This window comes from Oncorhynchus nerka, linkage group LG18 (assembly GCF_034236695.1).
Source record: "Oncorhynchus nerka isolate Pitt River linkage group LG18, Oner_Uvic_2.0, whole genome shotgun sequence".
Classification (NCBI taxonomy): Eukaryota; Metazoa; Chordata; class Actinopteri; order Salmoniformes; family Salmonidae; genus Oncorhynchus; species Oncorhynchus nerka.
Genome location: NC_088413.1, coordinates 67146258 through 67158757, shown reverse-complemented (window position 1 = coordinate 67158757; position 12500 = coordinate 67146258). Strand labels below are relative to the sequence as shown.

General features: G+C 46.9%; 1 protein-coding gene across 4 annotated transcripts in view; it reads left to right on the top strand.

Annotated features, from left to right (window-relative positions):
* LOC115125136 (estrogen-related receptor gamma-like) overlaps positions 1-12500 on the top strand; it is a 331310-nt gene that overhangs the window by 265846 nt on the left and 52964 nt on the right. For 3 of the 4 annotated variants that reach the window (XM_065004291.1, XM_065004288.1, XM_065004292.1), the window contains exon 6: positions 121-303. In XM_065004291.1, the coding sequence (XP_064860363.1) occupies positions 121-303 (183 nt within the window). The remainder of the gene's footprint in view (positions 1-120; positions 304-12500) is intronic. The other variant, XM_065004290.1, reaches the window with a different exon arrangement.

The window sequence follows — 12500 nt, the reverse complement described above, 5'->3', positions numbered from 1 at the left end:
ACCTATTCGGTTGTGATATTAACAACACAACAGGATGGTGATCATCTCTTGAGTTTTCTCCATGTGTGGGTGTGTGTTGATTTGACCCTGTCTTTCTGTTCTCTCTCGGTGGTCACCCAGTTCCCTTTGGCTGCCTTGCAGATAACAAGATCGTGTCGCACCTGCTGGTGGCTGAACCAGAGAAGATCTACGCCATGCCAGACCCCACCGTCCCCGACAGTGACATCAAGGCCCTTACCACGCTTTGTGACCTGGCTGACAGAGAGCTGGTGGTCAACATTGGCTGGGCCAAACACATCCCAGGTACGGGACACACACACACACACACACGCATGCACACACACACAGACACACAGACACACAGACACACACACACACGCATGCACACACACAGACACACAGACACACAGACACATGCACACACACAGACACACACACACACAGACACACACACACATGCATGCACACACACAGACACACACACAGACACACAGACACACACACACACACACACACACACAGACAGACACACAGACAAACATACACACACACACTAAGCCCATCACAGGTACCCAGACACATCGACTGGGCTGAGAACATCCCAGGTACAGGATTACATATACACGTAACCCCCCCACACACACACACACACACATACTGCAAATCCCAGGTACAGCCATACTCAGACACAGAATCAACATTAATTTGGATGAGAACATCCCAGGTAAAACTCACTGACGCACACACTTAGTCAAATATACCCCTGGTACACGAAGTGACCCAAAACACCAACACAAGACTGTCAACATAGCTGTTCTTGCAGAGCTCATCCCTGGTAAGACCCTCGTGCTGACCCCAACCCCACCTCACCACCACTCTCATGGCCACTCTTCCATGTGTGTTCAGCACACAGAAAGGAACGTTTCCTTAGCAAAGCTCTTCCTTTACTGTTCATCTGAGTCGGAGCTGTGTGTGTGTGTGTGTGTGTGTGTCTGTGTGTGTGTGTGTGTGTGTGTGTGTGTGTGTGTGTGTGTGTGTGTGTGTGTGTGTGTGTGTGTGCGAGAGGGCGTGTGTGTGTGTGTGTGTGTTTCAACCTTTTCTTGTGCGCCCATAAGTGTGTGTGTGTGTGGGGCAAATAGCTAATCTTGGTTTGTGGATTGACTGGTTCTAGCTGTGAGGTGCTGTACAGAGGCAGGGGAAATCTCAGATTAGCCTAGATTACAGAGAATATAGTCAGATTAAAACTCAAAGCTGGGGAGGAAGGATGGAGGGAGACAGGGGCTGTCACAACAGTAGTTGTTTTCTTGTCAAGATGTACAGACACACAGATAGTGTACACACATTCACACCAAGTGAGAGATGCAAACACAATTCCGAGTGGCACTGTGGTTTAAAAAGGCAGGGGAGACTAGCCCATGCAAGCTGCATTTAGTCAAATTAAGGCACTGCATCTCAGTGCAAGAGGCGTCGCTACAGTCCCTGGTTCGTATCCAGGCTGTATCACATCCGTGCAGTTATTATAAATATGAATTTTTCTTAACTGACTTGAATAGTTAAATAATGGTTTAATAAAACAAACATATAGATATATCTTTAAATCACACACACACACACACACACACACTATTTGTGTGTTTATAGACTAGTACCGCTCTGCCATGTAGATACACAGAAGAGGATGGAGCGCTGTAACGACGGCGTGTGTGTGTGTGTTAGAGCAGACATAGCTGTGTGTGTGTGTGTGTGTGTGTGTGTGTGTGTGTGTGTGTGGAGCAGACATAGCTGTGTGTGTGTGTGTGTGTGTGTGTGTGTGTGTGTGTGTGTGTGTGTGTGTGTGTGTGTGTGTGTGTGTGTGTGTGTGTGTGTGTGTGTGTGTGTGTGTGTGTGTGTGTGTGTGTGTGTGTGTGTGTGTGTGTGTGTGTGTGTGTGTGTGTGTGTGTTAGAGCAGACATAGTGTGTGTGTGTGTGTGTGTGTGTGTGTGTGTGTGTGTGTGTGTGTGTGTGTGTGTGTGTGTGTGTGTGTGTGTGTGTGTGTGTGTGTGTGTGTGTGTGTGTGTGTGTGTTAGAGCAGACATAGCTGTGTGTGTGCACTGGGTGTGGAGCGATTGCTCGGCGGAGGAGAGATGATGGCAGGATTAGACTGAGGAATTCTGCAACGATGGAGGAGGATGGAGCTCGTCATCTCTCGCTCCTCTCATCTGTGTGTGTGTGTGTGAATGTATGTGTGTGTGTGCGTGTGCGTGCGTGCGTGCGTGTGTGTGTGTGTGTGTGTGTGTGCGTGCGTGCGTGCGTGTGTGCGTGCGTGCGTGTGTGTGTGTGTGTGTGTGTGTGTGTGTGTGTGTGTGTGCGCGCGTGTGCATGTGCGTGTGTGTGTGTTTGTCGGAGGCAGGGGTTGCCACCAAATCATGATGAAAACCACACTGCATCCATGGAGAAGTGATCTTATGCTCTCACACACACACACACACACACACACACACACACACACACACACACACACACACACACAGACATTGAGGTGATCTACTGTTCATACACAGCGGACAGGATTGTTGTTCCTCTCAGAGTGAAATATACTTCTTCCAGATTCTCTATCAGCCTCTTACTAGCAGGTCTCCTGACCCCCTATACACTCTCACACATACGCACACACACACACACACACACACACACACACACACACACACACACACACACACACACAGAGAGAGATAGACACACACAGAGACACACAAACAGACACACACACAGACAGACACACACACACACACACAGACAGACAGACACACACACACACAGAGAGATAGACACACACAGAGACACACAAACAGACACACACACAGACAGACACACACACACACACAGACAGACAGACACACAGACACAGACACACAGAGACACACAGACAGACACACACACAGACAGACACACACACAGACAGACACACACACACACACAGACACACAGAAACACATACACATAAAGGCATGCCCCCCACCTTTCCCCTTCTCAACCCCCTCCCTCCAGCCATGTCTAGAATTCCAGAATACATGCTGACAGGTGATGGAAACAACACGATGTTTTACATTTCCCAAAACCAAAGCCCTGACCTTAACCACAGAAAGTATTTCACGGTAAAGTCTACACCACTTGCATTCGGTGACAAATAAAATGTGATTTTTGATTTGATTCAGAATTATTACAGAAATAAAATCCTTTCAGTTTTAGTGTGTTAGAAATAGACGTTCACAATATGTGGAATTTTGAAGGGAAACTATGAGATCTGGTTGATCTAGAGTTGATGACCTCACATGCTTTTCTGTGTGTCTGGGCTTTCCACGCTACAGTCATCTTCTAAATCAAATTGATGAAGCCGCCTTGCCTGCCTCTTCTTCCATAGAGAGCGAGTGAGTGAGAATGTGAGAGGGAGAGAGGGCTGAAACCAATTTATGGCTCATGATCCGGCGATGCTGTCGCTAACAGTCGTAACAAACTGTCAGGCTAATTTCTAGTCATTAGGTGTCTGTCGTACGGGCAACAATTTGTTACTGTGGTTAGGAGGCGCGCTGACACCTCAGAGCTCCACACGCTTAAGTGCCGGCGGAGGCGCGGAGAAGGCAAATTGTAAACTAATGTAAACATCACTCAGTATTACGGAGGCTGCCGCAGAGAGAGGGAGAGACGGATAACGAGGAGGCCGTGTGTGTGTGTGTGTGTGTGTGTGTGTGTGTGTGTGTGTGTGTGTGTGTGTGTGTGTGTGTGTGTGTGTGTGTGTGTGTGTGTGTCTGTGTCTGTGTGTGTGTGTGTGTGTGTGTGTGTGTGTGTGTATTTTCATTTCTGTCTGTATGATAATTTACATGCTGATATGACCTATGCAAACATTTGATATGCTATTAGGAACGCAAAATGAAACACACACACACACACACACACACACACACACACACAGACCAGCGTATAAGATGTGAATTGCTTTCACTCTCTATAATGTGGATTAGAGTGTGGAATCTCATTTAGGGGCTTACCTAATTCACACAGTCTCTTTACTGGCATATTAGACTGCATGTCATGTTTCTGTGTTAGGGGATGGGCCTTCCTGGGCAGAGGCAGGCAAATATTTAAGGACATGAGAAAAAGAAAGAAAAAGTCCATTCAAAATTACTTTTATCTGTCAAAAGACTCATTTCCCTTTCCCCTTTTCTCCACTTCCTCTCTCTTGCTCTCTCTCTCTCTTGCTCTTTCCACCCCTTCTCTCTCTCTCTCTCTCTCTTTCTATCTCTCTCTCTCTCGCTCTCTCTCTTTCCACCCCATTCTCTCTCTCTCTCTCTGTGTCTCTCTCTGTCTCTCTCTCTCTCTCTCTTTCCACCCCCTTTTCTCTCTCTCTCTCTCTCTTCCAACCCCCTTCCCTCTCTCTCTGAATTCAATTTCAAATTAGGGGTTTATTGGCAAAGGAAACATATGTTAACATTGCCAAATCAAGTTAAGTAGATTTTTAAAAATTCACAGTTTACATTACACTCACAGATGTTCCAAAAGAATAAAGACATTGTGAACAGGTAATTAAAGGGTAATTAACGGGTATCGGCCTAATTCTGCTCTGCATGCATTATGTTTTACATTGTAAACAGAGGATTCTGGATGCAGAGTCTCAATTTGGTGTTTGTCCCATTTTGTGAATTCTTCGTTAGTGAGTGGACCCCAGACCTCACAACCATTAAGGGCAATGGGTTCTTTAAACTGATTCAAATATTTTTAACCAGATCATAATTGGTATGTTGAATTTTCTGTTCCTTTTGATGGCGAAGAAGGCCCTTCTTGCCTTGTCTCTCAGATCGTTCACAACTATGTGGAAGTTACCTGTGGCGCTGATGTTTTTGCCGAGGTACAGTATGTATCGTTTTTTGTGTGCTCTAAGGCAACGGTGTCTCGTCTTACTGAGATTTACTCAGGTCTGACAGAATCTGTGCAGAAGATCTAGGTGCTGCTGTAGGCCCTCCTTGGTTGGGGACAGAAGCACCAGATCATCAGCAAACAGTAGCCATTTGACTTCAGATTCTAGTAGGTTGAGGCTGAGTGCTGCAGACTGTTCTAGTGCCCTCACCAATTCGTTGATATATATATATATGTTGAAGAGGGTGGGGCTCAAGCTGCATCCCTGTCTCACCCCACGGCCCTATGGAACGAAATGTGTGTTTTTTGCCGATTTTAACCACACACTTGTTGTTTATGTATATGGATTTCATAATGTCGTATGTTTTTCCCCCTACACCACTTTCCATCAATTTGTATAGCAGACCCACATGCCAAATTGAGTCAAAAGCTTTTTTGAAATCAACAAAGCATGAGAAGACTTTGCCTTTGTTTTGGTTTGTTTGGTTGTCAATTAGGGTGTGCAGGGTGAATACGTGGTCTGTCATACGGTCATTTGGTAAAAAGCCAATTTGACATTACCTCAGTACATTGTTTTCACTGAGGAAATGTATGAGTCTGCTGTTAATGATAATGCAGAGGATTGTATCAAGGTTGCTGTTGACGCATATCCCACGGTAGTTATTGGGGTCAAATTTGTCTCCACTTTTGTGGATTGGGGTGATTAGTCCAAATAGTGGGGAAGATGCCAGAGTTAAGGATGATGCTAAAAAGTTTAGGTATAGCCAATCTCTCTCTCTCTCTCTCTCTCTCTCTCTCTCTCTTCCTCTCTTTCCACCCCCTTCTCTCTCTCTGAGGTGAAATAAAAATGTAAGAATGTGTGCTGTCATGCCATGGCGACTGTTCTTATCTTCTATACAAAAGCAGTCAGTGGTACTTGACGTGTTCGGGACATGAATGGACAGTGGTCCCTAACACTGTCTTTTTACCATGACAGAACCTACCACCATTACCAAGCCTTTATGGATGGCCAAATTGCTCAGGATTTTCCCATTCTGTGCCTCTATCTCAGAAATTCTTTCTTTCTCTCGTTTCTTTCTATCCCTTTCAATTTGGCCGGGCGGAGGATAAGCGCGTGCTAACACAATATGATTGAGCTGTAGAATGGAGGTCTGTCTGCTTTAATCTCTTTTATGTAGATACTGAGGCTCTCTCGGAAGCTCTGACACAGTCCACTTCATTTCTGCTCTCTCTCTCTCCTCCCCTCTCTCTCTCTGCTGCTCTCTCTCATTCCTTCACTCTGCCTCTGCTCCATGTCTGTCCCTCTCTCTCTCTCTCTCTCTCTCTCTCTGTCCCTCTCTCTCTCTCTCTGTAATACCATATGAAAGGGCAGTGAGGAGAGGTGAGAGGGTGGTGAGGTGGAAGAAAGAGGGGAGAGGGGTGAGAAAAGGGGAGAGAAGGGTAAAGAAGGAGAGAGAAGGGGAGAGAAAATGTGTAAGAAAGAGGGAGTTTTCATGGTCTGGAATCGGAGTGGTGGTGGTGGTGGTGGTGTGTGTATGTGTGTGTGTGTGTGTGTGTGTGTGTGTGTGTGTGTGTGTGTGTGTGTGTGTGTGTGTGTGTGTGTGTGTGTGTGTGTGTGTGTGTGTGTGTGTGTGTGTGTGTGTGTGTGTGATGTGTATGTGTGATTCACTTGTCACTCTGATTGGCTAACCCTATCTGTAGTTTAACATTCGCCAGAGACAGAATAACCAGGAACAAGCACACAAAGCTACCTTCAGGCTACACACACAGACTGTATCTTACTTACTGTATCTGCTATATCTGTTAGGGTATTTCTGCAGGTTTGGGAGAAAAGGTGCTTGGCCTGAAGATCTTCTCCTTCCCTCCTCACCCTGTACTAACCTCTCCCTAGTGTGTGCATTGTGCCAACCCCCCTCTGCGGGATCGCAGGGACTAGAAAGAATGATACGCCGCTTAGGCTTTTCTATTACACCTGCTATGTTAGCTTAGCATTGTGCTAACAGGGCTCTTAAACACCCTAACTCCTTCTATATATACCCCAAACAAACCCTAACCTCTCCTATCCATCCCCCACCTTAACCCTCTGTCCACCCTGCCCCTCCCTAAGCTCCTCTCCCTACCCTGCCCCTCCCTGAGCTCCTCTCCCTATCCTGCCCCTCACTAAGCTCCTGCCCCTCCCTAAGCTCCTCTCCCTAACCCCCGTGCCATCTCAAACCACACTTCTAAGCTCCTTTCCCTACCCTGCCCCTCCCTAAGCTCCTCTCCCTGACCCCCGTGCCATCTCAAACCACACTTCTAAGCTCCTTTCCCTACCCTGCCCCTCCCTAAGCTCCTCTCCCTACCCTGCCCCTCCCTAAGCTCCTCTCCCTAACCCCCGTGCCATCTCAAACCACACTTCTAAGCTCCTCTCCCTACCCTGCCCCTCCCTAAGCTCCTCTCCCTGACCCCCGTGCCATCTCAAACCACACTTCTAAGCTCCTCTCCCTACCCTGCCCCTCCCTAAGCTCCTCTCCCTAACCCCCGTGCCATCTCAAACCACACTTCTAAGCTCTTGTAGCCTTTAACCCTATTCCCTCCCCTTAGTCTGCCTCCATCAACCCCTCCCCTCCCTGCCCCCTGGTCCTTACCTCTCTTCCCACACCTCCACTCTCTCCTGTCTCCTCTCCAAATAATCTGTAAATGAGAGCCAGTCAGCCAGTCATTCAGTAAGCCAGTCAGCCTGTCAGTCAGAGCATGTGTCCTACCATGGGGTAAATATTATTAATAGAAGGCCTCAGCTCCTTTTAGCAAATCAAATGTTCTCTTTCAGCAAAATCCCTCTCCTCTGTGTGTGTGTCTGTGTGTGTTTGTGTGTGTCTGTGTGTGTGTGTGTGTTTATGTGTGTGTGTCTGTGTGTGTGTTTGTGTGTGTGTCTGTGTGTGTGTTTGTGTGTGTGTCTGTGTGTGTGTGTTTGTGTGTGTGTGTCTGTGTGTGTGTGTCTGTGTGTGTGTTTGTGTGTGTGTCTGTGTGTGTCTGCGTGTGTGTCTGTGTGTGTGTTTGTGTGTGTGTCTGTGTGTGTGTTTGTGTGTGTGTCTGTGTGTGTCTGTGTGTGTGTGTCTGTGTGTGTGTTTGTGTGTGTGTCTGTGTGTGTCTGCGTGTGTGTCTGTGTGTGTGTTTGTGTGTGTGTCTGTGTGTGTGTTTGTGTGTGTGTCTGTGTGTGTGTTTGTGTGTGTGTCTGTGTGTGCGTGCGTGCGGCGTACCGCCGTGTTTTAGAGTATTTGTGGGTGTGAGAGACAGACAGACAGATGTGTGTGTACGGATGATGTCAGTTCAGTGTCTCCACCTGTGGCTGCTCGTTAACGTCTGGTGATGTCATCAATCTGTAAATTGGTCGTTAGGCTCCACGTGAGGCTGGCAGTAAATCACTGGCTATTTGATACTGTGCCATCCCTGTGCCATCCATCCCTCCCTCTGTCTGCCTGTCCCCTTCTGTCCCCTTCTCTTCTTTCTCTCATTCCCTTTCGCTCTCTCTCTTCTTCTCTCTCTTCCCTCCTCTCTCTGCTGGTTTCACAATTATATCACTCTGTCTCCAACTCCTATAATAGAAGTCTTGACAGTCATGGACAGTCGACAATTCAAGACATTTTCATTTCCACTAATCTTTTTACTCAACACTTTCTCTTTTGCTCTCTTTCCATGTCTCTTGTCCTCATTCTTCTTTCCTCTTCCCTTCTTCCTCTAAATATCCCCTCTTCTTAATGAATGTTCATGCTGATCCTCTTTCCCCTGTAAGAATTTAAATTATATTTTAAAACATTATCTTACTTTCCCATTCCATTATATTGCCTTCCATACCATTCTCTCTCTCGCTGCCTCTCTCCCTCTCAAATCCCTCGACTTTTCTCGTTTGGTGTCTCTGGTTCAATCTGTAATAACACTTTGAAAAGGAGCAATCGTGATTGATGTTGTTGTACATGGTACGCACACAGGCGCTAATCAGAGTAGCATGCTAACCGTACCATAGTTGATATGTTACAGGCAATGCTAATCTGTGTAGCATGCTAACGCTAGCACAGGTCAGAGCTGGGATGCTTGTCCTCATTCTGTCTGGTAAGGTAGGTTCACTGTGACAACCACCTCATGCTCCCCATCTCACACACACATGCCTCATGCCTCCTTTATTCACCACTACTGTACCAAAGAAGCACTACAGCAAGCGACATGACATAAAGGCAAGGTTTACTTCTCACAAACATACACATGCACATTGGTTGACTTATTTACATTTTATGGTTGGAGATTTAACCTGAGTATATTATTGAGTATATTTATTTTATTTAACCTTTATTTAACTAGGCAAGTCAGTTAAGAACAAATTCTTATTTTCAATGACGGCCTAGGAACAGTGGGTTAACTGCCTGTTCAGGGGCAGAACGACAGACTTGCCAGCTCAGGAGTCTTGAACTTGCAACCTTCCGGTTGCTAGTCCAACACACTAACCACTAGGCTACCCTGCAAGGTCGAGAGCAGTGGGTCCTCCGAAACACAACCCAACCAAGCCACACTGCTTCTTTACACAATGCCCACTTAACCCGGAAGCCAGCTGCACCAATGTGTAGGAGGAAACACCGTACACCTGGCGACCGTGTCAGCGTGCACTGCACCCGCCACAGGAGTTGCTAGTGCGCGATGGGACAAGGACATCCCTGCCAGCCAAACCATCCCCCATCCCCCATTAGTCTCCCGGTCGTGGCCGGTTGTGACAGAGCCTGAAACCCAGAATCTCTAGTGGCACAGCTAACACTACGATGCAGTGCCTTAGACTGAGGCACCACTCGGGAGACTTTGTTGTGTGATATTTACTGTAGATTTGGCCAGTGTTGTGTGTTAATTAATCATGGTGTGTGTTTGTTTGTGTGTGTGTGTGTGTGTGTCTAATCTAATCCAATTTTATTGGTCACATATTTGGCAGATGTTATTGATGGTGTAGCGAAATGCTTGTGTTTCTAGCTCCAACAGTGCAGTAGTATTTAACAATTCACAATAATACACACAAATCTAAATGTTAAAGAATGGAATTAAGAAATATATAAATATTAGATTGAGCAATGTCGGAGTGGCATTGACTAAAATACAGTAGAATAGAATACAGTACATACATATGAGATGAGTAAAGAAGGATGTAAACATTATTAAAGTGATCCGTGATTCCAAGTCTATGTATATGGGGCAGCAGCCTCTAAGGTGCAGAGTTGCGTAACCGGGTGGAAGCCGGCTAGTGATGGCTATTTAACAGTCTAATGATATAAGCTATTTTTCTGTCTCTCGGTCCCAGCTTTGATGCACCTGTTCTGACCTCGTCTTCTGGATGATAGCGAGGTAAACAGGTTGTGGCTCTTGGTGGTTGATGTCCTTGATGATCTTTTTGGCCTTCCTGTGACATCGGGTGCTGTAGGTGTCCTGGAGGGTAGGTAGTTTTCCCCCAGTGATGTGTTGGGCAGACCACACAACCCTCTGGAGAGCCCTGCGGGCAGGGCAGGGCTCTCCAGAGGGTCGTGTGGTCTGCCTAACACATCACCGTACCAACCGGTAAAACAGCCCGACAGGATGCTCTCAATTGTGCATCTGTAAAAGTTTGTGAGGGTTTTAGGTGCCAAGCCAAATTCCTTCAGCCTCCTGGGGTTGAAGAGGCACTGTTGCACCTTCTTCACCACAGTGTCTGTGTGAGTGGATGATTTCAAATCGTCAGTGATGTGTACGCCAAGGAACTTGAAGCTTTCCACCTTCTCCACTGAGGTCCAGTCGATGTGGATAGGGGCGTGCTACCTCTGCTGTTTCCTGAAGTCCACGATCAGCTCATTTGTTTTGTTGACGTTGAGTGAAAGATTATTATCCTGGCACGACTCTCCCAGGGCCCTCACCTCCTTCCTGTAGGCTCTTGTCATTGTTGGTAATCAGGTCTACTACTGTTGTGTCGTCTGCAAACTTGATGATTGAGCTGGAGGCGTGCGTGGCCACACAGTCATGGGTGAACAGGGAGTACAGGAGGGGGCTGAGCACACACCCTTGTGGGGCCCCTATGTTGAGGATCAGCGAATTGGAGGTGTTGTTTCCTGCCTTCACCACCTGTTGGCGGCCTGTCAGGAAGTCCAGGGCCCCGAGCTTAATGATGAGTTTGGAGGGTACTATGGTGTTGAAGTCAATGAACAGCATTCTTACATAGGTATTCCTCTTGTCCAGATGAGATAGGGCAGTGTGCAGTGCGATAGCGATTGCATCATCTGTGGATTTTTTGGGGCAATAAGCACATTGAAGTGGGTCTAGGGTGTCAGGTAAGGTAGAGGTGATATGATCCCTAGCCTCTCAAAGCACTTCATGATGACAGAAGTGAGTACTACGTGAGTGTCATTTAGTTCAGTTACCTTTGCTTTCTTGGGTACAGGAACAATGGTGGACATCTTAAAGCATGTCCCCACACGTGGTATGATCCAGAAGTGTATTTCAGACCTTCCGATTGTAATGCATGGTGGTGTTTTGTTATTGGGTAGGGGAGCCATCTTGTTCCAATGGAGGTGTGTATGTCTGGTCACGCTCTTCATCCATTTACCAAGTGTAGAACATCAACCCAGTCAGCTCCTTGTGAACAGACACACACACACACACACACACACACACACACACACACACACACACACACACACACACACAGGTTGAAGCCACGTTTTGACTATGTACGTACACATTGTCCATAAACACATACTCTGAGGACGTGGCTGCCGTCTGGGCCGTCAGCCTTCCGGTTAACAAGCTTAAATGTCTTACCCACGTCGGCCACGGAGAAGGAGAGCCCACAGTCCTTGGGAGCGGGCCGCGTCGGTGGCACTGTGTTATCCTCAAAGCGGGCGAAGGTGTTTAGCTGGTCCGGAAGCAAGATGTTGTGGTCCGTGACGTGGCTGGTTTTCCCTTTGTAGTCCGTGATTGTCTGTAGACCCTGTGTGTGTGTATGTGTGTGTGTGCGCGTGCGTGCGTGCGTGCGTGCGTGCGTGTGTGTGTGTGTGTGTGTGTGTGTGTCAGAGCCCTGATGAGTATTTATCTGTTAACTCCCTGTACTATCTGATTCCACATGAATTTGTCTGAGCTGTGCGCTTCGTATCTTTGACTACTTTAATATGGGCACAGTGGAAGATAACACATTTAAAGAATGACATGTCGTTTTCAAGTGTGCCGCGGTCCCCTAGCCAGCCAAACAAACAGCCAGTGTTTGTGGATGAATACAAATATTGATTAAATCAAATTATCAAAAGAATGTTTGATATCAGGTCCCGGAATGTGGATTAAGTTTAGCATTCTTATTAGATGAAGCCCCGGGCGTTGTTGGTCCATGTCTGACACTGAGGCATCTCAGACATCTCTCTCCATCTCTCTTCTCTCCTTCTTTCTCTTCTCTCTCAGTCCCTTTGCTTGTCTTCTGTTTATCTCTTTTTCTCCTCCCTCATCTTCTCTCTTTTTTCCTTTCCTCTCTATGGACGTATCTTCTCCCTTTCTCATCTCTCCTTCTGAGGATGTTTCTGGCCTGTCTCTCTTTTGACTTCCAGAATCTCACCAGTCAGTTTGTACAAGGTATGAGGTTC